This window comes from Tachyglossus aculeatus, chromosome 1, assembly GCF_015852505.1.
Source record: "Tachyglossus aculeatus isolate mTacAcu1 chromosome 1, mTacAcu1.pri, whole genome shotgun sequence".
Classification (NCBI taxonomy): Eukaryota; Metazoa; Chordata; class Mammalia; order Monotremata; family Tachyglossidae; genus Tachyglossus; species Tachyglossus aculeatus.
In genome coordinates, this window is record NC_052066.1 from 95,767,627 (window position 1) to 95,794,830 (window position 27,204).

General features: G+C 45.4%; 2 protein-coding genes across 9 annotated transcripts in view; both read left to right on the forward strand.

Moving 5' to 3' along the window:
* The window catches only part of GK5 (glycerol kinase 5), an 80,632-nt gene extending 78,948 nt beyond the window's left edge, over positions 1-1,684 (forward strand). For all 4 annotated transcript variants that reach the window (XM_038750868.1, XM_038750874.1, XM_038750887.1 and 1 more), the window contains one exon: positions 1,272-1,684. In XM_038750868.1, the coding sequence (XP_038606796.1) occupies positions 1,272-1,420 (149 nt within the window). In that variant the 3' untranslated portion in view covers positions 1,421-1,684. The remainder of the gene's footprint in view (positions 1-1,271) is intronic.
* An 11,642-nt stretch (positions 1,685-13,326) lies between these two features.
* Positions 13,327-27,204, forward strand: part of TFDP2 (transcription factor Dp-2) — a 189,095-nt gene continuing 175,217 nt past the window's right edge. For 4 of the 5 annotated variants that reach the window (XM_038742897.1, XM_038743019.1, XM_038742989.1 and 1 more), the window contains exon 1: positions 13,327-13,403. The gene's annotated coding sequence lies outside the window, so the exon portion shown is untranslated. The remainder of the gene's footprint in view (positions 13,404-27,204) is intronic. The other variant, XM_038742952.1, reaches the window with a different exon arrangement.

Consider the following 27,204-nt stretch of genomic DNA (forward strand, 5'->3'; position numbering starts at 1 on the left):
ATTCGATTCCATGTGCTCTTGAAGGTAAATGCCCATTTAAAGTAATAAGTGGTGGTGGTATGATGAGGCTGTTGATGAGAAAATAAACTCAGGCAAAGTCATTGCTGCTCTGGGCTGTGACTCTTTCCTTCCTTCTTTAAGAGAAGCAGCATGTCATAGGGGAAAGACCATGGGGCTTAGAGTCAGGGTACTGTTTTATGACAGTGGGCAACTCATGTCACTTTGCCGTGCCTCAGTGTGTCCATTGTAAAATGGGAATTAAATACCTGTTCTCCCTCCTCCTTAGGCTATGAGTCCCATATGAGACAGGGACTCTGTCTGACCTGATTATCTTGTATCTACCCCAGCACTTAGTACAGTACTTGGTACATAATAAGGGCTTAGCAACTATCACAATTATTATTGTTATCGTATGGATAAGTGAAATGTTACGGATGATTTGCACACTCAGTGAATTTTTCTTTCTCCAGGAGGGATTAAAAGAACTCTACCACCTCTTGGCTCATTGTGGGCAAGGAATGTGTCTGTTTATTGTTGTATTGTACTCTCCCAGGTGCTTAGAACAGTACTCTGCACACAGTAAGCTCCCAGAAAATATGATTGAATGAATGACTGGATTTCAGAATAGAGAAGCAGCATGGTCTAGTAGAAAGAGCCTGGGCTTGGGAGTCAGAGGACCTGGGTTCAAATTTCGACCCTGCCACTTGTCTGTTGCGTGACCTTGGGCAAATCACTAAATTTATCTGTGCCTAGGTTACCACATCTGTAAAGTGGGGATTAGGACTGTGAGTCCGATGTGGGGCTTGGATTATGTCCAACCTTATTAGCTTATGTCTACCCCAGAGCTTAGTAGAGTGCCTGGCACATAATAAGCGCTTAACAAATGCCATTAAAAAAAAAAAAGCAGAAGCTTGGCCCTGTGAAACATGGCATAGATTTGTCTGGTACCTGAACTTTAAGGGGGATGGTTCCATTTAGAATACTGATGTTACTTGCATTCTAAAAAGCAGAGCTATGCTTTCCTTCAAGCAGAGTGGGTATATGAATGCAAACCCAGGAATATATTTACAGTCTGAAAACCACCCTGGAGCTGGCTGTACATTGCCAGCAGCTGTCCAGGAATAAGGTTGGAGGGAAAAATGTGCAGTTGTTCCACGATTTGGATAATCAGACATTTACCACAGTTTTCTTTAGCTGCCGTTTAAGTGCCTTTATGTTCCTTTCTCGTTTATTTAGATGTGGCATTTATCAACCAAGTTTGTGTTTTTTAGGATTCTGGTCTGACAAAGAAGAGCTGAAAAATCTGAGGAAAAGTGAAGTTATTTTTGAGCCACAGAAACAATGGAAAGAATATGAACCTAACATGCAAAACTGGGTGAAGGCGGTTCAGCGTTCTATGAACTGGTATAGCAAGATGTAACACATACTACATGGAAGAATTCTGTATTTTTGAAAAATGGTTTTCTATTCAGTCAAATCTTTACATTGATAAGGCAACAATACCTCATGAACAAAACTTTCCTTTGGAGTTTACGCTTCCAAAGCAGAAGAACACCAAAATGCACCCATTGCTTCCAACGATCTTCCTGCTGCTATCTGATCACTCCATTATTACTTTGGAGTCTCATTTTTTCTTCCACCTACCGGAGACCAATTTTACATTAAAGTGCATTTATTTCTGGAACGTGATTCTGCAGGGCTGAACCACGTTCAGGTGCAGCTCAATGAAATTCGGGTTCTGTCACTTGCATCTTCAGTTTATGATTTTTCAAGGCCGCGTACTGTAGAAAAGGAAAGATTACTATGTCAAAAATGTTGCGTCTGTTCTGAAGCAACATTACCATTTGATATTTTTCTAAGCCATAATTGTTAAAATATTCTATATCAAAATATGAGCTCTGTTTAATAATTATGGTATTTGTTGAGGGTTTATTAGGTGCAAACATTGTACTGGGTGATGGGGCAAATACAGGATAATCGGGTCAGACATAGTCTCTGTCCCACATGGGGCTCACAGTCTAAGAAAACAGATACTTCACCCCCTTTTTACAGATGAGGAAACTGAGGCCCAGAGGTCACGCAACAAGCAAGTGGCAGAGCCAGGAATAGAATCCAAGTCCTGTGACTCGCGGGCCTGTGCTCTTTCCACTAGACCATGCTGCTTCCTTGTTAAATGTGTCTCTCAGAATAATTTCATTACTGCTTTCTCTTTCCTATTTTCCTTATTTCTTGGGCTTAGTCTTAAGGACAATGTCTAACCGGTCCTATCCAATGGAACCAGCACTTTCTGTATGTACAAATCCATCGGGAGTGTTCTAATGAACCTTTTACAACTGAAAACATTCCCAGGTGATCACATAAAGTGTGATTTTTTTAATTTTTTAATTTGGAGAAGCTTAACGTGGTGTTAGTAGCTGAGAAACAGTTCTTTTCTCCTCCACAGCTGTCCAAACCACCTTTCTTTTCTTTCTGTTCATACACACCTGTTATACAAAGAAGCAGAGAAGCACTGTTTTCCCCAAAAACCGTTGCTGTTGCTCATCACCCTTCTGGTCCCCTTGTCCAAAACTTGCACTAAACTTTTAAGGGCTTGGATTTTTACACGTTTTTTGCTCGTTTGCCCTGCGGGTTTTTTGTCCAAAATGAGCTTTCGGAACCTACCTTGGGAAAGCCTCCAAGTTTTCAGGCATATTTAAATCCGTAAAACATGGTCTCCGTGGGGACTTTTTGCCTGTTCTTGTGATTGTTGTTTTTTACAAACTTGTGTTTTCCTTCATTCCCCCCTAAGCATCAAGGAAGGAATTTTGTTTGTCCTGTTGATGTTTGATAATCCCCATTTCTATGCTGGTTCTGTAAGACTTTGTTCTCTATTTCAGCCAACTCCCAATTATCTATAATCTACCAGATCCATGTTGTGGTATCAGATCACCTGCACACATATTGGGCCTTTCTGATCAATTAGGCAGGCAGAAAGTCCAGGGAAGTAGCTCGGGGGAGGAGGAGAGTAGTTGGGGGAGGGAGAGAGAATTAAGGAGCAGTATGGTTCAGTGGAAGGAACCCAGGACCAAATCCGGAGACCTGGATCCTAACCCTGAATCTACCGCTCACTTAACTTCTCTGTGGCTCAGTTTCCTCATCTATAAAATGGGGATTCAATATCTGTTCTCCCTTCTTCTTAGACTGTGAACCCTATGTGAGAGAGGGTCTATATCTGATCTAATTACTATATCTACCCCAGTGCTTAAAACAGTGTGGCCTAGTGGAGAGAACTAAAGGCCTGGGAGTTAAAAGGGACTTGGATTCTAATCCTGCCTCCAGCACTTGTCTTCTGGGTGGCCTTAGGCAAGTCACTTCACTTCTCTGTGCCGCAGTTCCCTCATCTGTAAAATGAGGATTAAGGCTGTGAGCCCCGGGGTGGGTCATAGACCATGTCCAACCTGATTAGCTTGAATTCGTGAGTGCTTACTGTGTGCAGAGCACTATACTAAGTGCTTATCTACCCCAGCACTTGTACGGTGTCTGGCACAGAATAACCCCTTAAAATACCATGTAAAAAAAAAAAAAAGAAAAACCAGCGGTCTCTTGATGAAGTAGCTCTGAACGAAATGTCCTGTGATACTCTGGTTTAAATGAGTATCGTCCTTATTTTGTATCTCTCTTCAGTTCGGTGACTTAAGAGTGGGGCAAGGTAGGGAGCTGAGGGAATGTAAATGATCCTGTTGACCAAAAGGGATTTCTAGATCTCCACGTGCTTGGCGGCCAGCAGAAAGCAAAGGCCTCTGTGCTTCATGTGGAAGCCTTCTCGTGTCTTCCTGAAGAGACTGGAACTTCGCCAAATGACTGAATAATACCGTGGTATAAACAGTCTTACTAAGTACTTTAGACAGATGTTTATTTTTACATAGAGGTTTTAATGTTTCTAAACTTTTACTCTAAGTAAACTGACTTGAATTATAAAATGAAAATGGTTGAATCCAAGTTCGACCTAAATAATTCAGCCCCGGGCGGGGTGGGACCATAAGATCTCAGATTGACACCCAGCTTCAAATTGTGTGTCCCCTTTTTCTCACGCCTCCACCTTTCACTGAGTCCGGCAGCCAGAGCGTTTAGCACTGAACGGTTCAAGGAGCAGCGCAAAAAAGGACTGCAAGGCATTCCTCCGCTTCCCGGGTATGGGTGTTGACAGGGGAAGAGAATTCGTAAAGAATACCACCATTGTTCGTGGGTCAGGGGATTTTGTCCCTCTCCCTTGTCTTTCAGTTTCCCCCTCTCCCTCTTCTGCACTGTCACCCCACGTTCCACTGTTAATTCATCTTTCCCTCGATATGTACGTTTCCAGAAATCCCAACCCATATTTTAATGCCCTAAAATCGGCTCCCTTTAAGCTGGCAATAGGTGTAGTGAGATGAGGCTAATTCATTGTCAAAATCAGTTTAGTTGTTTCGCATCGCCATAGGCGGCACAAATAGCACCCCTAGACCCAGCTCAGAGATCTGGTCCCGTTCTGGGTCTCACAACTGAAGGGGAACAACCTCGCACAGGGGGATGGATGCCTGAGAGAATGAACTGCTCATTGGAAATTCAGGTGGTCACAGGTGTGGGATGGGGGAGGTAATGTGTACTGTATTTTTACTTTTTAGCTTGATGAAGAACTGGAGTAATGTTGATTTAATACTAATATGGTGGTACCTGCCTCCTTTTTTTTAAAAGAACAAATTGATACAGATATCATCTCTGGAAACGGAAATGATTCAAATAAAAGTAAGTGTAATGAAGCAACCGGTGAAAGATTAAGGTGTGTCTGTAAACGGAGCCTCAAAAGCATTTTGGGGCTCAGGGTATGGGATTTTTGCCATGTGAAGCAAGGAGGTAGGTGGATTCAGATCTTATCACCGTGGTGCGGGATAATTGGGACTAGTTCCCTGACTGGTATGAATTCCTCCCCGCCCCGCGCCCCAACTGGGTCCGTTTCTCTTGGCACATAGTAAGTGCTTAACAAATAACCATAATTATTAGAGAAGCAGCGTGGCTCATTGGAAAGAGCACGAGCTTGGGAGTCGGGTCATGGGTTTTAATCCCAGCTCTGCCACTTAAAAACTTTGTGACTTTGGGCAAGTCACATAACTTCTCTGTGCCTCATTTACCTCATCTGTAATTAAGACTGTGAGCCCCATGTGGGACAACATGATTACCTTGTATCTCCCCCAACGCTTAGAACAATGCTTGGCACATAGTAAGGACTTAACAAATACCATTATTATTATTATTTTCTCTAGGATGAGAATGTTACAAAAACATGTGCAGGTGCATTGCATGGTCAAACGGTGAGAACTCAAGGTCTCAATCCCCATTTTACAGATGAGGTAACTGAAGCACAGTTACTGAGGCTGTGGGCCTAACATGGCCACTTGCTCTTATGTCGATGTGCCAGATGGACTTCTCAGACCATCCGGCCCATCACAGTCTCCGGTGCCACGGAGACCAATATGCTCCCCACATGCAAGTCCTCTATGAGGTGCTGGAAGGCCCTTGTGGGGATCCCAGAGCTAGAAAACACAAAAGAGCGGGGCGGGAGAAGTTGAGGATAATGAGGAAGATGGAAAGAAAGAGGAAAAAGATGTGCGTGATAAGGTGGGATGAAAAAATCGGCCCAAATAGGTTAGGGGAGAAAGTTGAACCAGGTGGAAGGAGGGATGCGTGGTATAGACGAGCAAGGATTGGAAGACGGAAGAAAGAGTAATGAAGAGTCACTTTTTTATGGTATTTGTTAAGCGTTTATGTGCGGGGTACTTTTCCAAGTGCTTGGGTACAAGGCAGTCAGGTTGGACACAGTCCATGTCCCTCATGGGGCTCGCAGTCTTAATCCCCAGTTTACAGATGAGGTTGCTGAGGCCCAGAGAAGTTGTCACTTGCCCTAAATCACACAGCAGACAAGTGGCAGAGTTGGGATTATAACCCACGTCCTTTGTATTCCTAGGCCCTTCTGACTCCCATGCCAGTGCTCTAACCACTAGCCCACGTTGCTTCTTGCGAATTACCTTTCTGAATGACTTTTGAATTCTAGAATTTTGTTCCTAAAGATTGCAGTGTTTTGGCTTTTTTTAAAAAATCCCAGGAAGTTTCACCACCGTTGTTAGCATCACTTACAGGCTAGCGTCAGTATCAAATCACATGTCACAAATCACAAGCAATGAGGGTCTTCGAGGGGAGTCAACATCCTAGTATTTAAGCTATGCTCCACGCACCACAACTGAGCTGGGTAGGACATGTGAAAACCACGGCCTGTCAGCCAGCAGGTGTTATTTTGAGAGCTGAAATTGGGTAATGGAAACAAGGAGGGCAGATGAAATGTTTTAAAGATTCAGACAATTCTGCATCCCAGCGAAGCACCCTGCCGTCAGTTGCCACAGGTTGACCAACGTGATGTCCTGCCATCAAGAAGGGTGGTTTTGTGTGAGCAAAACCTTCAAAAAGATCATGAGCCAAGAAGGCGGAAGAGACAACAGCAGGGTGAACAACAAATTGTCGGCCCTGCAAAGGACTGTCTCTACTGATACACAATGCAGACCGGACTGCATCCCCCCGCGTCGACCTTTGCAGTCAGCTATGGCACAACAGGTGAATTTCACCAATCAGTCGATGGTATTTTGTGAGCGCTGGGCACAGAGCACCATACAGAGGGTTTGGGAGAGTATAATTTGGTGCTTTGAGAACAAAGGACGATATATTAGGCCAAAATTTTACACTCTATAGGTTATTTACAGCACAGTAGGCCACACCAAGACACCCATGCTGTTTGTGTAAACCTTGTAAAAACAACTGGGCACTGAGCTTCTTACTCAATAGTAGGTCTGCAAAGTTGTGATGTCTAATCTTGTGTATGGCTAGGAAATTTAAACCTGCAATAGAAGACACATGCAGCTTCTGGAGCCAGTTTCACCAATACCATTTCAAACTGTAAGTGAAAAGCAGTAAGGGCCTCGGGGCCAGAAGGACCTTGGTCTGATCCCGGCTCTGCCGCTTGTCCGTTGTGTGACCTTGGGCAGGTCGCTTCACTTCTGTGCCTGTTACCTCATCTGTAAAATGGGGATTAAGACCTTGAGTTCCATGTGGGACATAAACTGGGTCCAACCTGATTAGTTACTATCTTCCTCAGTGCCAAGTACGTTGCTCCAGGTAAGCACCCGTTGATTTCCAGACTGTGAGCCCGTTGTTGGGTAGGGGCCGTCTCTATATGTTGCCGACTTCCTAAGCGCTTAGTACAGTGCTCTGCACACAGTAAGTACTCAATAAACACGATTGAATGAATGAACAAACACCATAAAAAAGAACTACCAGGACTTGGGTTCTAATCCTAACTGCCACAGGTCTGCCGTGTGATCTTGGGCTGTGAGCCCACTGTTGGGTAGGGACCGTCTCTATATGTTGCCAACTTGTACTTCCCAAGCGCTTAGTACAGTGCTCTGCACACAGTAAGCGCTCAGTAAATACGATTGATTGGGCCAGTCACTTCACTTCTGGGCATCTGTAAAATGGGGATTAAGAGCGTGAGCCCTATGGTGGATGGGGACTGTGTACAACCTGATTAACTTGTATCTACTCCAGCACTTAGAACAGTGCCTGGCACATAGTAAGCATTTAACGAGTACCATAATTATTATTATCATTACTAACCACCAAAAGGGAGGACAAGGTCACAGCAATGAGGTCCTGGAACAGTCAACTCTCCAGTATTGAGCCAGTGCTCACAGCACCACAGCTTCTTGGGTGGGACACATGAGGCAAATAGAGAGGATGAGCAGCTTCCGACTCCGATGCCGGAAAGGATCACACACAAGTCAGAAGGATGGAAGAAATTATTTCAAAACCTAGTGCAGGGCAGTTTCAAATTACATGACCTAGCAGTGCAGCAGTCAGATCGACTTGACAGGCAGTGGGTGTAAGCGGTTATTCATGTGGAATGGAGGCTGTAGGAGCCTGAGGGACAGGCTTGAAAACAGCGGCAGTCCCTGCAATCAATCAATCAATCCTATTTATTGAGCGCTTACTGTGTGCAGAGCACTGTACTAAGCGCTTGGGAAGTACAAGTTGGCAACATATAGAGGACAGTTGCGCTTTAGGACGTGCTCAAAGGGTGGGAGGGAGCGGAGGCTGGATGGATGGTACGTTAGTCTTGGGGGCTCTACCCACATGCAGGGATAGGATCTTCCCTGCAACAATGCCAGCAGGCCAGTTCTGTGTATAAGACTGTGCGAGGCAGTTCTTTTTTTTTAATGTTATTAAATGCTTATTATGTGCCAAATGCTCTATTAAGCACTGAGATACAAGATAATCAAGTTGGACGCAGTCCTTTATGGAACAGGGAAGAAGCATGGCCTAGCGGGTAGAGCACAGGCCTAAGAGTCAGAAGGACCTGGGTTCCAATCCCAGATCTGTCACTTCATTCATTCAATCATTTATTGAGTGCTCACTGTGGGCAGAGCACTGTACTAAGCGCTTGGGAAGTACAAGTTATATAGAGACGGTCCCTACCCGACAACAGGTTCACAGTCAGCTGCATGGTCTTGGGCAAGTGACTTGACTTCTCTGTCCCTCAGTGGCCTCATCTGTAAAGTGGGGGTTAAGACTGTGAGCCCCATTTGGGACATGGATTGTGTCCAACCTTGTAGTTTGTATCTACCCAGGTGCTTAGTACAGTGCCTGGCACATAATAAGCCGTAACAAATGCCATGAGAAAATGGGGCTCACAGTCTTTATCCCCATTTTACAGATGTGGGCAATAATAATGAAAACAATAATAGTAATAGCAACAATGGTATTTGTCAAGCTATTCTTCAGTTTAAGCGGTCATAAGGGTGTCAGAGTGGCCAGGAAATAGTAATGATGGTATTTGTTAAGCGCTTCTTATTTGGCAGGCACTGTACCAAGCACTGCGGGTGGATATGAGCAAATTGAGTTGGACACAGTCCCTGTCCCATGTGGGGCTCACAGTCTTAACCCCCATTTTGTAGGCACAGGCAATAATAATGATAATAATAATAATAACAATAATGGTATTTAAGGCATTCTCCAGTTTATACAGCCATAAGGGTGTCAGAGTGGCCAGGAAATAATATTCATTCATTCATTCAATTGTATTTATTGAGCACTTACTGTGTGCAGAGCACTGTACTAAGCACTTGGGAAGTACAAGTTTGCAACATATAGAGACAGTCCCTACCCAACAGCGGGCTCACAGTCTAGAAGTGGGTGGGTGGGGGGATGGTATTTGTTAAGCGCTTCCAATGCGCCAGGCGCTGGGTGTGGATATGAGCAAATCGAGTTGGACCCAATCCCTGCGCCGTGTGGGGCTCACAGTCTCCATCCCCATTTTACAAGTGAGGGAACGGAGGCCCAGAGAAGTCCACTCACCCATTCATAGAGAAGCAGCATGGCTCAGTGGAAAGAGCACGGGCTTTGGAGTCAGAGGTCCTGGGTTCAAATCCTGGCTCCGCCAATCATCAGCTGTGTGACTTTGGGCAAGTCACTTAGCTCTTCTGTGCCTGTTACCTCATCTGGAAAATGGGGATTAAGACTGTGAGCCCCACGTGGGACAACCCGATCAATCAATCAATCAATCGTATTTATTGAGCGCTTACTGTGTGCAGAGCACTGGACTAAGCGCTTGGGAAGTACAAGTTGGGATCACCTTGTATCCCCCTGGTGCTTAGAACAGTGCTTTGCACATAGTAAGCGCTTAACAAATACCATCGTTATTATTATGATTATTCATTCATTCAGTTGTATCTATTGAGCGCTTACTGTGTGCAAAGCACTGTAGTAAGCGCTTGGGAAAGTACAATAATAATAAACGGACACATTCCTGCCCACAGTGAAATGCTCCTTGGCCTAGTTTGGCGGGTCCAGCCCCAGCTCGTGACTCTAGCGCCCCCTAGAGGCCAGCGGGCCGCGTGGTTCGACCGTTCATTCAATCATTCAGATTATTGAACGCTTACTATCATCATCATCATCATCAATCAATCAATCGTATTTATTGAGCGCTTACTGTGTGCAGAGCACTGTACTAAGCGCTTGGGAAGTACAAGTTGGCAACATTGAGAGACAGTCCCTACCCAACAGTGGGCTCACAGTCTAGAAGGGGGAGACAGAAAACAAAACCAAACATACTAACAAAATCAAATAAATAGAATAGATAGGTACAAGTAAAATAAATGAATAAATAGAGTAATAAATATGTACAAACATATATACATATATATATAGGTGCTGCGGGGAAGGGAAGGAGGTAAGATGCGGGGGATGGAGAGGGGGAGGAGGGGGAGAGGAAGGAAGGGGCTCAGTCTGGGAAGGCCTCCTGGAGGAGGTGAGCTCTCAGCAGGGCCTTGAAGGGAGGAAGAGAGCTAGCTTGGCGGATGGGCAGGGGGAGGGCATTCCAGGCCCGGGGGAGGACGTGGGCCGGGGGTGGATGGCTACCAAGCGCTTGAAAAGTACAATACAGCAATAAAGAGAGACAATCCCCGTCCGCAGTGAGCTCACAGTCTAGAGGGGGGAGACAGACAACAAAACAATTCAATAGGCATCACTGGAAGCAGAAGCAGCGTGGCTCGGTGGAAAAAGCCCGGGCTTTGGAGTCAGAGGTCGTGGGTTCGAATCCCGGCTCCACCACAAGTCTGCTGTGTGACCTTGGGCAAGTCACTTAACTTCTCTGAGCCTCAGTTACCTCATCTGTAAAAATGGGGATTAAGACTGTGAGCCCTACGTGGGACAACTTGATCACAATGGGGATTAAGACTGTGAGCCCTATGTGGGACAACTTGATCACATTGTATCCCCCCAGCGCTTAGAACACTGCTTTGCACGTAGTAAGTGCTTAACAAATGCCATTATTATTATTATTATTAGAAAGGAGGCCTTTCCAGACCGAGCCCCTTCCTTCCTCTCCCCCTCACCCCCCTCTCCATCCCCTCATCTTACCTCCTTCCCTTCCCCACAGCACCTGTATATATGTATATATGTTTGTACATATTTATTACTCTATTTATCTTACTTGTACATATCTATTCTATTTATTTTATTTTGTTAGTATGTTTGGTTTTGTTCTCTGTCTCCCCCTTCTAGACTGTGAGCCAGCTGTTGGGTAGGGACTGTCTCTATATGTTGCCAACTTGGACTTCCCAAGCACTTAGTCCAGTGCTCTGCACACAGTAAGCGCTCAATAAATACAATTGAATGAATATGTTGCCAACTTGGACTTCCCAAGCACTTAGTCCAGTGTTGTACACACAGTAAGCGCTCAATAAATATGATTGAATGAATGAATGAATATGTTGCCAACTTGGACTTCCCAAGCGCTTAGTCCAGTGCTCTGCACACAGTAAGCGCTCAATAAATAAGATTGAATGAATGAATGAATGGATACGTTGCCAACTTGGACTTCCCAAGCACTTAGTCCAGTGCTCTGCACACAGTAAGTGCTCAGTAAATACGATTGAATGAATGAATGATGAATATGTTGCCAACTTGTACTTCCCAAGCGCTTAGTCCAGTGCTCTGCACACAATAAGCGCTCAATAAAGATGATTGAATGAATGAATGAATATGTTGCCAACTTGGACTTCCCAAGCGCTTAGTCCAGTGCTCTGCACACGGTAAGTGCTCAATAAATACGATTGAATGAATGAATGAATATGTTGCCAACTTGTACTTCCCAAGAGCTTAGTCCAGTGCTCTGCACACAGTAAGCGCTCAATAAATAAGATTGAATGAATGAATGAATGGATACGTTGCCAACTTGGACTTCCCAAGCACTTAGTCCAGTGCTCTGCACACAGTAAGTGCTCAGTAAATACGATTGAATGAATGAATGATGAATATGTTGCCAACTTGTACTTCCCAAGCGCTTAGTCCAGTGCTCTGCACACAATAAGCGCTCAATAAAGATGATTGAATGAATGAATGAATATGTTGCCAACTTGGACTTCCCAAGCGCTTAGTCCAGTGCTCTGCACACGGTAAGTGCTCAATAAATACGATTGAATGAATGAATGAATATGTTGCCAACTTGTACTTCCCAAGAGCTTAGTCCAGTGCTCTGCACACAGTAAGCGCTCAATAAATACGATTGAATGAATGAATGAATACGTTGCCAACTTGGACTTCCCGAGCGCTTAGTCCAGTTCTCTGCACACAGTAAGTGCTCAATAAAGACGATTGAAAGAATGAATATGTTGCCAACTTGTACTTCCCAAGCACTTAGTCCAGTGCTCTGCGCACAGTAAGTGCTCAATAAAGACGATTGAAAGAATGAATACGTTGCCAACTTGGACTTCCCAAGCACTTAGTCCAGTGCTCTGCACACAGTAAGCGCTCAATAAAGACGATTGAATGAATGAATGAATGAATATGTTGCCAACTTGGACTTCCCAAGCGCTTAGTCCAGTGATCTGCACACAGTAAGTGCTCCATAAGTACGATTGAATGAATGAATGAATGAATGAATGCGTTGTCAACTTGCACTTCCCAAGCGCTAAGTCCAGTGCTGTGCACACAGTAAGCGCTCAATAAATACGATTGAATGAGTGAATGAATATGTTGCCAACTTGGACTTCCCAAGCGCTTAGTCCAGTGCTCTGTATACAGTAAGCGCTCTATAAATACAATTGAATGAGTGAATGAATATGTTGCCAACTTGGACTTCCCAAGCGCTTAGTCCAGTGCTCTGCACACAGAAAGTGCTCAATAAATACGATTGAATGAATGACTGAATGAATGTGTTGCGTACTTGGACTTCCCAAGCGCTTAGTCCAGTGCTCTGCACACAGAAAGTGCTCAATAAATACGATTGAATGAATGAATGAATACGTTGCCAACTTGGACTTCCCAAGCACTTAGTCCAGTGCTCTGCACACAGTAAGCGCTCAATAAATGCGATTGAATGAATGAATGAATACGTTGCCAACTTGGACTTCCCAAGCGCTTAGTCCAGTGCTCTGCACACAGTAAGCGCTCAACCAATACGATTGAATGACTGACTGACTGACTGACTGAATGAATGAATTCTTATTAGATGTATAGCTGAGGGGAGAGGGGGCCTCAAGGCGGCGGGGTCCGGGCCGGCCCCGCCCTCCGCTCCCTCCTCGGTCCGCCCCGCTCCCCCCTCGGTCCGCCCCGCTCCCTCATTGGCCGGCGGAGGGGCGGGGTCTGCGGAGGCGCCGTACGCCCCGCCCGCGCCGGCCAATCGGAGGGGCCCAAGCCTAGGCCTCCCGCCGGCGGCGGCCAATCAGCGCCCGGCCCGCCCGGCCGCAGCCCCAGCCGGGCCCGGACCGGGCCCCGACCCCGGGCCCTGGGACAGGCCAACGGCAACGCTCACCACAACGCATCCTCCTCCTCGGACCCCGCCACAGGTAATAACAATAATAATAATAATAATAATAATGATGGTATGTGTTCATTCATTCAATCAATCAATCAATCGTATTGATTGAGCGCTCACTGTGTGCAGAGCACTGGACTAACCGCTTGGGAAGTACAAGTTGGCAACATATAGAGACAATCCCTACCCAACAGTGGGCTCATTTGTTACGCGCTTATTAGGTGCCAGGCACTGTACTAAGCGCTGCCGGACGCATTTATTACTCTGTTTTATTTGCACGTATTTATTCCATTTTGTTAATATGTTTTGTTTTGCTGTCTGTCTCCCCCTTCTAGACTGTGAGTCCGCTGTTGGGTAGGGACCATCTCTATCTGTTGCCGGTTTGTACTTCCCAAGCGCTTAGTGCAGTGCTCTGCACACAGTAAGCGCTCAATAAAGACGATTGATGATGATTTATCACTCTATTTTATTTGTACGTATTTATTCCATTTATTTTATTTTGTTAATATGTTTTGTTTTGCTGTCTGTCTCCCCCTTCCAAACTGTGAGCCCGCTGTTGGGTAGGGACTATCTCTAAAGGTTGCCGGTTTGTACTTCCCAAGCGCTTAGTACAGTGCTCTGCACACAGTAAGCGCTCAAGAAATACTAATGAATGCATGAATACAAGCAAATGGGGTTGGACCCAATCCCTGTCTGAGGCCCGGAGAATAATGTGGGCCCGCTGTTGGGTAGGGACTGTCTCTATCCGCTGCCGATTTGTACTTCCCAAGCGCTTAGTGCAGTGCTCTGCACACAGTAAGCGCTCAATAAATAAGATTGAATGAATGAATGAATGCAAGCAAATGGGGTTGGACCCAATCCCTGTCCCACGTGGGGCTCACGGCCTCAACCCCCATTTTACAGACGAGGGAACTGAGGCCCAGAGAATAATGTGAGCCCACTGTTGGGTAGGGACTGTCTCTATCTGCTGCCGATTTGTACTTCCCAAGCGCTTAGTGCAGTGCTCTGCACACAGTAAGCGCTCAATAAATACGATTGAATGAATGAATGAATGCAAGCAAATGGGGTTGGACCCAATCCCTGTCCCACGTGGGGCGCACAGCCTCAATCCCCATTTTACAGACGAGGGAACTGAGGCCCAGAGAATAATGTGAGCCCGCTGTTGGGTAGGGACCGCCTCTATCCGTTGCCGACTTGTACTTCCCAAGCGCTTAGTACAGTGCTCTGCACACAGTAAGCGCTCATTAAATACAATTGAATGAATGAATACAAGTCAATGGGGTTGGGCCCAATCCCTGTCCCACGTGGGGCTCACAGCCTCAATCCCATTTTACAGGTGAGGGAACTGAGGCCCAGAGAATAATGTGAGCCCGCTGTTGGGTAGGGACCGTCTCTATATGTTGCCGACTTGGACTTCCTAAGCGCTTAGTGCAGTGCTCTGCACACAGTAAGCGCTCAATAAATACGAATGAATGAATGAATGAATACAAGCAAATGGGGTTGGACCCAATCCCTGTCTGAGGCCCGGAGAATAATGTGAGCCCGCTGTTGGGTAGGGACCATCTCTATCTGTTGCCGGTTTGTACTTCCCAAGCGTTTAGTACAGTGCTCTGCAAACAGTAAGTGCTCAATAAATACGATTGAAGGAATGAATGAATGAGTACAAGCCAATGGGGTTGGACCCAATCCCTGTCCCACGTGGGGCTCACAGCCTCAATCCCCATTTTACAGACGAGGGAACTGAGGCCCGGAGAATAATGTGAGCCCGCTGTTGAGTAGGGACCATCTCTATCTGTGGCCAACTTGTACTTCCCAAGCGCTTAGTACAGTGCTCTGCACACAGTAGGAGCTCAATAAATTCGATTGATTGAATGAATGAATACAAGCAAATGGGGTTGGACCCAATCCCTGTCCCACGTGGGGCTCACAGCCTCAATCCCCATTTTACAAACGAGGGAACTGAGGCCTGGAGAATAATGTGAGCCCGCTATTGGGTAGGGACCATCTCTATCTGTGGCCAACTTGTACTTTCCAAGTGCTTAATACAGTGCTCTTTTATTTTGTTAGTATGTTTGGTTTTGTTCTCTGTCTCCCCACTTTTAGACTGTGAGCCCACTATTGGGTAGGGACTGTCTCTATATGTTGCCAACTTGTACTTCCCAAGTGCTTAGTACAGTGCTCTGCACACAGTAAGCGCTCAATAAATACGATTGATGATGATGATGATGCTCTGCACACAGTAAGTGCTCAATAAATACGATTTTATGAATGAATGAGTAATAAAATAATGATGGCATTTATTAAGCGCTTACTATGTGCAAAGCACTGTTCCAGTCGCTGGCCGGGGGATACAAGGTGATCAGATTGTCCCATGTGGGGCTCACAGTCTTCATCCCCATTTCACAGATGAGGGAACTGAGGCCCAGAGAAGTTAAATGACTTGCCCAAAGTCACACAGCTGACAATTGGCGGAGCTGGGATTTGAACCCATGACCTCTGACTCCAAAGCCCGGCCTCTTTCCATGGAGCCACGGAAGTGAAGTTACTTGCCCAAGGCCACATGGCAGATCAGTGGTGGAGTCGGGATTAGAACCCATGACCTTCTGACTGCTAGGCCCGGGCTGTAAGCACGGGGACAGGCCTGGGGAGGCAGCGTCACCGTCAGCGGCAGCACCGTGCTATTTGTTAAGCACTCAACTCTGGGCCAGGCACTGTAATAATAATAATAATAATAATGGCATTTATTAAGCGCTTACTATGTGCAAAGCACTGTTCTAAGCGCTGGGGAGGTTGCAAGGTGATCAGGTTGTCCCATGGGGGGCTCACAGTCCTAATCCCCATTTTACAGATGAGGTCACTGAGGCCCAGAGAAGTGAAGTGACTTGCCCAAAATCACACAGCTGACAGTTGGCGGAGCCGGAATTTGAACCCATGACCTCTGACTCCAAAGCCCGGGCTCTTTCCACTGAGCCACGCTGCTTCTCTGAAGCGGAGGGGGCGGCCGCCCACCGATCCTGCACCCCCCCAGGCCCGGCTCCAGCCCTCAGGGGGCAAGGGGGACCTCCAGGACCGGGCCGTGGGGGGCTTGCAGCCGCCTGCTGCTCTCAATAATGATAATAATAATAATAATAATAATAATAGTATTTGTTAAACGCTTGCTATGTGTCAAGCACTAATAATAAGGTATTTCTTATGCGCTTACTATGTGCCAAGCACTAATAATGACGGTATTTCTTATGCGCTTACTATGTGCCAAGCACTAATAATGATGGTGATGATATTTCTTATGTGCATACTATGTGCCAAGCACTAATAATGACGGTATTTCCTATGTGGTTACCATGTGTCAAGCACTAATAATGATGGTAGTTCTTATATGCTTACTACGTGGCAAGCACTAATAATGATAATAATAATAATGATGGCATTTATTAAGCGCTTACTATGTGCAAAGCACTGTTCTAAGCTCTGGGGAGGTTACAAGGTGATCAAGTTGTCCCACGGGTGGCTCAGTCATAATCCCCATTTTATAGATGGGGGAACTGAGGCACAGAGAAGTTAAATGCCTTGCCCAAAGTCACACAGCTGACAATGGGCGGAGCCAGGATTTGAACCCATGATCTCTGATTCCAAATCCCATGCTCTTTCCACTGAGCCACGCTGCTTCTTATGCACTTATGAATTATTCAGTCATTCAATTGTATTTATTGAGCGCTTACTGTGTGCAGAGCACTGTACTAAGCACTTGGGAAGTACAAGTCGGCAACATATAGAGACGGTCCTTACCCAACAATGGGCTCACAGCAACGAGCACTAATAATGATGGTATTTCTTAAGTGCTCACTATGTGCCAAGCACTAGTAATAACGGCAGCTCTTATGCACTTACTATGTGCCGAGGACTAATAATGACGGTAGTTCTTATGCACGTATGAGAAGCAGCGTGGCTCAGTGGAAAGAGCCCGGGCTTTGGAGTCAGAGGTCATGGGTTCAAATCCCGGCTCAGCCACTTATCAGCTGTGTGACTTCGGGCAAGTTCACTTCACTTCTCTGGGCCTCAGTTCCCTCATCTGTAAAATGGGGATGAAGACTGTGAGCCCCCTGTGGGACAACCTGATCACCTTGTTAACCTCCCCAGCGCTTAGAACAGTGCTTTGCACATAGTAAGCGCTTAATAAATGCTATCATTATTAATATTATTATTACTGTGTGCCAAGCAGTGGTAGTGGTGGTATTTTTTGTGTACTTACTGTGTGCCAAGCACTAGTAATGATGGTAGTTCTTATAAATGATGGTAGTTTAGAGAAGCAGCATGGTTCAGTGGAAGGAGCCTGGGCTTGGGAGTCAGAGGTCATGGGTTCTAATCCCGGCTCTGCCACATGTCTGCTGTGTGACCTTGGGCAAATCACTTAACTTCTCTGAGTCTCAGTTACCTCATCTGTAAAATGGGGATTAAGACTGTGAGCCCCACATGGGACAACCTTGTATCCCTCCCAGCGCTTAGTATAGTGCTTTGCACATAGTAAGCACTTAAATGCCATTATTATTATTATTATTATTGTGCACTTACTATGTGCCAAGCACTAATAATGATGGTATTTCTTAAGCACTTATATGTGCCAAGCCCTAGTAATGATGGTAGTTCTTATGCACATACTATGTGCCAAGCACTAATAATGATGGCATTTCTTAAGCGCTTACTACATGCCAGGCACCGTTCTAAGTGCTGGGTAATAATAATGATGGCATTTGTTAAGCGCTTACTATGTACAAACCACTGTTGTAAGCGCTGTGTAGTCAGAAGGTCATGAGTTCTAATCTCAGTTCCACCACGTCTGCTGTGTGACCTTGGGCAAGTCACTTCACTTTTCTATGCCTCAGTTCCCTCATCTGTAAAATGGGGATTGAGACTGTGAGCCCCATGTAGGACAGGGACTGTGTCCAACCTGATTTGCTTGAGTCCACCCCCGCGTTTAGTTCAGTGGCTGGCACATAGTAAGCGCTTAACAAATATTATTATTATTATTACAAGCTGATCAGGTTGGACACAGTCCCTGCCCCATGCAGGGCTCACGGTCTTCATCCCCATTTTACAGATGAGAGAACTGAGGCCCAGAGAAATGAAGTAATAATGATGATAATAATAATAATGATGGTATTGGTTAAAGCGCTTACTGTGTACCAAGCATTCTTCTTTGCTGGGGTGGATACAAGGTCATCAGGTTGTCCCACGTGGGGCTCACAGTCTTCATCCCCATTTTCCAGATGAGGGAACTGAGTCCCAGAGAAGTGGCTTTGCCCAAGGTCACACAACAGACAAGTGAAGCAGTGTGGCTCAGTGGAAAAGAGCCCGGGCTTTGGAGTCAAAGGTCACGGGTTCAAATCCCGGCTCCGCCAATTGTCTGCTGTGTGACTTTGGGCAAGTCACTTCACTTCTCTGGGCCTGTTACCTCATCTGTAAAATGGGGATGAAGACTGTGAGTTCCCCGCGGGACAATCTGATACCTTGTAACCTCCCCAGCGCTTAGAACAGTGCTTTGCACATAGTAAGCGCTTAATAAATGCCATCATCATCATCATCAAGTGGCGGATCCGGGATTAGAAACCAGGACCTTCTGACTGCCGGGCTCGGGCTGTAGCCACTAGGTCTTACTGCTGGGCGGTGGTGGCCCCCATGGCCATCAGTCATTCATTCAGTCGTATTTATTGAGCGCTTACTGTGTGCAGAGCACTGTACTAAGCGCTTGGGAAGTACAAGTTGGTAACATATAGAGACGGTCCCTACCCAATAGCAGGTTTACAGTCTAGGAGGGGGAGACAGACAACAAAAATAGTATTAAGCGCTCACTGTGTGCCCTCTGTCATTTTTTTTATTACAGTATCAAGCGCTTACTGGGTGCCAGGCGCTGTAATAATAATAATAATAATGATGATGATGGCACTTCTTAAGCGCTTACTATGTGCAAAGCACCATTCTAAGCGCTGGGTGGGGGGATACAAGGCGATCAGGTTGTCCCATGTGGGGCTCCCAGTCTTCATCCCCATTTTACAGATGAGGTCACTGAAGTTCCCTTCAAAGCCCTACTGAGAGCTCACCTCCTTCAGGAGGCCTTCCCAGACTGAGCCCCCTCCTTCCTCTCCATCCCCCCCGCCTTACCTCCTTCCCTTCCCCACAGCACCTGGATATATGTTTGTACATATTTATTACTCTATTTATTTTACTTGTACAAATCTATTCTATTTATTTTATTTTGTTAATATGTTTTGTTTTGTTGTCTGTCTCCCCCTTCTAGACTGTGAGCCCGCTGTTGGGTAGGGACCGTCTCTAGATGTTGCCAAGTTGGACTTCCCAAGCGCTTAGTACAGTGCTCTGCACACAGTAAGAGCTCAATAAATACGATTGAATGAATGAATGAATGAATATTAACAAAATAAAATAAACTTACCTGCTGTGTGACCCTGCGCAAGTCACTTCACTTCCCTGGGCCTTGGTTCCCTGATCTCATTCATTCATTCATTCAATCATACCCATTGAGCGCTTACTGTGTGCAGAGCACTGTACTAAGCGCTTGGGAAGTACAAGTTGGCAACGTATAGAGACGGTCCCTACCCAACACCAGGCTCACAGTCTAGAAGACTCCACAATGGGGGCTCAATACTTGTACTTCCCAAGCGCTTAGTACAGTGCTCTGCACACAGGAAGCACTCAGTCGGTCAGTCAGGTGTCCCGCAGGGTCTCCAACTCCCTGCAGCCCCACGAGCTCTGCTTTCGGCTCCCCCCAGGCCTGGCCCAGTCCCCCAGGTCCCCGGGTCTGATACACGGGGCACACTGGGCTACCCCCTCCGCCCCCCATTTCTAGTTCATTCAGTCATCTTTATCGAGCGCAGAGCACTGTCCTAAGCGCTTGACAGCATGGCCTAGCGGGTAGAGCACAGGCCTGAAAGTCAGGTGGTCATGGGCTTTAGTCCCGGATTCCCCCACTTGTATACTGGGTGACCTTGGGCAAGTCACTTCGCTGCCCCGGGCCTCAGTTACCTCATCTGGAAAATGGGGTTGGAGACTGTGAGCCCCATATGGGACAGGGACTGTGCCCAACCCGATTTGCTTGTCTCCACTCCAGCGCTTAGTACAGTGCACGGCACATAGTAAATGCTTAACAAATGTCATTATTATTATTACTAAATGCTTCCTAGTCTCTACAAGCCTTCAGTGAGTTAAATCTGTAGGCGCCAGCTCTCCCCAGACCCTTTCCCTCCTCTCTTCTTTTCAAACGAGTTGTGTGTTTGTTTTTTCTTGCCCAATTTTAATCCTCATATCACTTTTTGTTTATCAGTTAATCATATTCATTGAGCGTTTACCGTGTGCTGAGCATGTTTATTTGTATTGATGTCTCCCCCCTCCATCTAGACTATGAGCTCATTGTGGGCAGGGATTGTCAGTCTTTCTTGTTGTATTGTACTTTCCCAAGCGCTTAGTACAGTGCTCTGCACACAGTAAGTACTTAACAAACACAATTGATTGATTGAATGAATGAATGAGTGAAGGAGAATACAATACAGTAGGGTTGGCAGACACAGTCCCTGCCCAAGACATGGGATCCCTGCTGAGGGTTTTGGTAAGGACAGGCACTGTTCTGAACGCTGGGGTAGATCCCTGTCCCACATGGTCTTCATCCCCATTTTACAGTTGAGGGAACTGAGGCCCAAGGAAGTGGAGTGACGTGCCCAAGGTCACACAGCCAACAAGCGGCAAAGTCGGGATTAAACCCCCGGTCCTGCTGGCACCCAGGCTGTATCCACTAGGCCTCGCTGCTTCTTGTGAACAACCTTTCTGAATTCATTCATTCAATCGTATTTATTGAGCGCTTACTGTGTGCAGAGCACTGTACTAAGCACTTGGGAAGTACAAGTTGGCCACAGATAGAGACGGTCCCTACCCAACAGCGGGCTCACATTATTCTCCGGGCCTCAGTTCCCTCGTCTGTAAAGTGGAGATTGAGGCTGTGAGCCCCACGTAGGACAGGGATTGGGTCCAACCCCATTGGCTTGTATTCATTCATTCATTCAATCGTATTTATTGAGCGCTTACTGTGTGCAGAGCACTGTACTAAGCGCTTGGGAAGTACAAGTTGGCCACAGATAGAGACGGTCCCTACCCAACAGCGGGCTCACGTTATTCTCCGGGCCTCAGTTCCCTCGTCTGTAAAATGGGGATTGAGGCTGTGAGCCCCACATGGGACAGGGATTGGGTCCATGACTTCTGAACTCTAGAACTTACTTTGCCCCTAACAGTAGGGTTTTTTTTTTGTTGTTGTTGTTGTTTTAATCCCAGGAAGTTTTATTAACCTTTCTTGCAGTGATCCAAACAGCAGAGTGAAGATTATAATTTTGATTCCTTTTCAGTTCAACATCAACTGCTACTACTTTGTCTACCTTATGATAACCTAATTTTTGTCACTTTTGATTTGGCCTTCCATTAGCTAGCTAAGAACTTGAGGATTTTTTTATCATTGATTTTCTTGCCACTCTCGTGTTTTCCAGGTTGCGACTATATACTCAAGCAGGAAAGAAAATGATAAGCAGTCTTATTTTTTTGTTCCATAACTTTCACCCTGGTATTCTGTCTTTTTGAACGTATTTAATATTTATTAAGAGACTTGGATTCTAATCCTGGCTCTGCCACTTGCTTGCCTCAGGCAAGTCACTTGACTTCTGTGCCTCAGGTTCCTCATCTTTAAAATGGGGATTAAACACCTATTCTCCCACTCCCTTTACAAGGTGAGCCTTGTGTGGGATAGGGACAGTGTCTGAGTGCTTGGCACTTAGTAAGTGCTTAACAAATACCATTATTATTATTATTATCATTTTGTATCTACCCCAGAGCTTAGCACAGTGTTCGGCCCATAGTAAGCGCTTAGCAAAAGCCATAATGGTTATAGTATTGTCTTCTGTCTTCCTGTTGTCAGAATAGTGCCTTGTGACAAATGAAAGAACAGCTTTTCTCCGCTTCAGTATCACTTGCCGTTTACTAGTATATATTTGTACATATTTATTACTCTCTATATTTTACTTGTACGTATTTACTACTCTATTGATTTTATTAATGAAGTACATATCCCTATAATCCTATTTATTCGGACGGTTTTGACACCTACTTGTTTTGTTTCGTTGTCTGTCTCCCCCTTCTAGACTGTGAGCCCGTATTTGGGTAGGGACCGTCTCTATATGTTACCGACTTGTACTTCCCAAGCGCTTAGTACAGTGCTCTACGCACAGTAAGTGCTCAATAAATACGATTGAATGAGTGAATGAATGGTTCTTTGTACTCAGAGGTAGCCCAACATTTCAACAGACAGACACCATACCTCCCTTCTCGGTTCAGTTACTAGTTTACTTCGTGAGCTCTGGTAAATAGGTTATAAAATGTCCACATCCCCGGGTACCTTATTCCCTCCTGGAAGGCTTTTTTGCCTGACTGGTGACTACTACATTGTCTCTGGCAGTCAGAGATCTCAACAGTTCAAATAGCAAATTCTCTATCTAGATTGGAAATGAATCAATAAGCGTTTCCTTGCGAAGTCTGCAAAGTCTGACTGTGTTTAACAAAGTATAATTTTAGCAGATTTAATGGTCAAGCCAGGGGTTAAAATAATTCCTCAAGACTCTCCTCAAACTGTGAGATCCACACAGTGACAGGTGTCGTAATAGAGATAGCATTATGGTGGTGTAATTCTAAAGAAGCATCTAGTCAATTGTCCTATAAAATGGGGTTACGTTTGTAATGTCATGTTCAGCAGAGGTTTCGTTGTAGTGCTAATGCTGTTCCCGATGCTGAGTGCCTGTGTGAGACTCTTTCTTCCACCACTGCATCACACTGACGCACCTTGTTGGTAGAACATTCCTTAAATCCCCATCTAAAGAACAGTAATAATAATAATAATATTGACGGTATTTAAGCACTTACTATGTGCCAAGGACTGTTCTAAGCGCTGGAGTAGATACAAGGTAATCAGGGTGCCCCAAGTGGGGCTCACAGTCTTCATCCCCATTTTACAGATGAGGTAACAGAGGCACAGAGAAGTTAGGTGCCCAAAGTCACACAGCTGACAAATGGGAGAGCCGGGATTAGAACCCATGACCTCCTCCTCCCCAGCCCGTGCTCTTTTCACTAAGCCACTCTGCTTCTCCTGTCACCTGGGGATGAGAGCGAGAGAGAGAAAGAGAGAGATAGAGAGAGAGAGATTGAGTTTCTTACAAAATTTATTTCGTGAGGTGAATTGAATTATTTGATTATTTTGGATGCAGCAAATTGAATTATTTGATTATTTTGGCTACGGCAAATTGAACTATTTGATTATTTTGGAAGCGGCAAATTGAACCTCCCTTTCAAACAACAGGCAAGCGTGCTGTAGGGCAGAATTTTACTCTATGGACTTTAAGATGTTCATTTAATCTTATTTTATTGAGTACCTACTGTATGCAGAACACTTTATTAAGCACTTGGGAGAGTACAATATAACAATAAACAGACACATTCCCTGCCCGCAATGAGCTTACAGTCTAGAGATGTTGACATGGCTATTTTCGGGAGCGTACTGGTTGAAAAAATCAGAGGGGAGATTTGGTGAATTGCTGTCCATACTTTGTTTATTGGGCAGGTAGAATAGTTTTGAGTATTGTCAATCTCATCCCTGTTGCAAAGAAGAGAAATGGAAGAATTTTTAAATTTGAAGAACACTTTTGATTCCAAACAAATTGTAATAAAACATGCTTACTAATTTTTGGTTTAGGTGGTATTTTCAATGTGTAAAGTCAGAGGTTGAGGATTAAAATATTGTGGAAATAAGCAAACCCATTTGTTCAGTCCTCGAGTTTGAATTGTTTTTCCTTATTCTTCAGAGAAATTAAAAACAGTGTGTCTTTAGTGGAACTAGCATGGTCCTGGAAGTCAGGGCACTTGGGCTCTAATTCTGACTCTGCCATTTGTCTGCTGAGTGATGCTGGGCAAGTCCCATAACTTCTCTGTAAAATGGGGACTAAATCCTTCTCCCCCATTTAATTAGACTGTGAGCCCTATACAACACAGGGACTGTGTCTGATTTTGTCGTATTTACCTCAGGGGTTAGTATAGGGCTCGGCACATAGAAGGTGTTTAACAAACACAGTACTGAGAATGACAGTTATCATTTATTTAGTTAGTTAATGGCCAGAAAATTCATGCCTTTGATGATGTACCAGCCCTACAAATTTTCATTAATTGGTTCTGAATCCTTATCCATCAATCTCCAGTATTTATTGAGCACTTCTTCTGTGCAGCACACTGTACTAACTGGAAGAGGGTTGTAGAGTTAGCAAACACAGTCCCTGCCTGCAAGACGCTTACAATCTGGCAGGGGATGTAGAGAACAGTAATCAATTAATGGGATTTATTGAGTCTTTAATACGTGCAGAGCCCTATACCAGCAGATGGGAGAGGAAAGTACAACAGAGTTGGTAGACGCGTTCCCTGCCCACGAGGAGCTAAGGATGCTGGAGCTGGTCTGCAAAGTGAGGAAGAAGACTAAGAAATGAGTATTATAATTATGGCATTTGTAAGCGCTTCCTATGTGTCAGGCACTGTGCCGTACCCTGGAATGGTTACCAGCAAATCAGGTTGGATCCAGTTTCTCTCCCACTTAGGGCTCAGTCTCAATCCCCATTTTACAGATGAGGTAGCCGAGGTCCAGAGAAGTGAAGCGACTTTCCCAAGGTCACGCAGCAGATAAGGGGCAGAGCTGGGGTTAGAACCCATGACCTGTAAATATTTTACTGTCATGACCTGTGGTAGAATCGATATAAAGGAGATTTGAACTCCCTGAGTTGGGTGTGGAGGCTTTTGCAAGAAAGCAACTTACCAGCTGGAGCCATGCTTATCCTAGGTAAGAAACTTTGTGTTTGGAAGCACTATTCATTCATTCAGTCGTATTTATTGAGTGCTTACTTTGTGCAGAGCACTGTAGTAAGCACTCGGGAGAGTACAATATAACGATAAACAGATACATTCCCTGCCCACAGTGAGTTTGCAGTCTAGAGGGGTTGACAGACATGAATATGAATAAATAAATGATAGGTATAATAATAGTAATAATGATGATGATGATGTTCTTTGTTAAGCGCTTACTGTGTGCCAGGCACTGTACTAAGTGCTGGATATAAGTGCCCTGGGGCTGGGAGGGAGGATGAACAAAGGGAGCAAGTCAGGGCGACCCAGAAGGGAGAAGAGGAACGTTATGTTGTTGCTTCGTCTCCCCCTCTAGACTCTAAGTTCATTGTGGGCAGAGAATGTGTCTATTATACTGATGTATTGTACTCTCCCAAGCGCTTAGTACAGTGCTCTGCACACTGGAAGGACTCAATAAATGTGATCGCCTAGAAAGAGCCCACACTTCTTGGTGTGTGACGTGTTGGCTGACAAGACTAATCAGAGCTTAGAACCAGGCAAGAATGCAGGCAGTCTGACAATCCTGTGAGCCCAAATCCGTGAATCCAGCAGCAAAGTGTCGGGAAATGTGTATTCCCCTTCACGAAGGAGTGGGGGCTGCTGCCAGAGCCGGACTCGCAGGAGTGTCGATGGAGTGCATACTGTGTGAGGAGCACTGGACTAAGCGCTTGGGAGAGAAAGGTAGAATTTGCAATCTAGTGGGGAAGACGAGCACTAAAATATAGTACAGCTAAGAGGAAGAAGGTTTAAGAGGAAATGTGCATGAGTTAGTGCTTAAATAATAGGGTTGGTAAGATATGTACCCAAGTGTTTGTACATATTATTCTATTTATTTTATTAATGATGGGTATATATCTATAAATCTATTTATTTATTTTGATGCTATTAATGCCTGTCTGCTTGTTTAGTTTTGTTGTCTGTCTCCCCCCCCTTATAGACTGTGAGCCTGTTGGTGGGTAGGGATTGTCTCTGTTGCTGAATTGTACTGTCCAAGTGCTTAGTGCAGCGCTCTGCACACAGTAAGCGCTTGATAAATACAATTGAATGGATGAATGAATAAGTGCTATGGGAGGTGGCGAAAACTTAAATGCTTATGTGGCACTGACGTGGCAGTTGTGGGAACGTAAGGTAAGGAAATAAGAAATTAATCAGGGAAGGCCTTTTAAAGCAGGTGGGGTCCCAGTAGGGCTTTGAAAATGGGGAGAGCGGTGAGGTGTCGGGTTTGCAGGGGCAAGCTGTGAGCAGGCGAGGTGAGAGTGAGTCAGACAGGACAAGTGTGTGCACCAGGGTGGCAGCTGTTTGGATGGAGAGGCAGCGGCGGGATCCTGGAGATGTCGTGGCCCTGCAGGCCGGGCCCCTAGATGAGTCGCTCGGTCATCGAAGGCCCCGGCCCTGCCCAATCAATCAATCAATCAATCAATCGTATTTATTGAGCGCTTACTATGTGCAGAGCACTGTACTAAGCGCTGGGAAGTACAAATTGGCATCACATAGAGACAGTCCCTACCCAACAGTGGGCTCACAGTCTAAAAGGGGGAGACAGAGAACAGAACCAAACATACCAACAAAATAAAATAAGTAGGATAGAAATGTACAAGTAAAATAAATAAATTAATAAATAGAGTAATAAATATGTACAACCATATAGTTCGGCGTCAAGGTCGGATAAACCCCAGTTTTACCCTGTCTGTTAGGGCCCTCGCCAAGGAGGCCCCAGCATCCCAGCCTAGGCAACCACCGGCACCTTCAGGCAGGAGGAAATAAAAGGGCGGGGTGGAGGAGGTGTCCGGGTCACCCAGGCCACATAAAGTAAACGACGTTAAAGGGAAGAGAGTTTTGTCTCGAGGTGGATA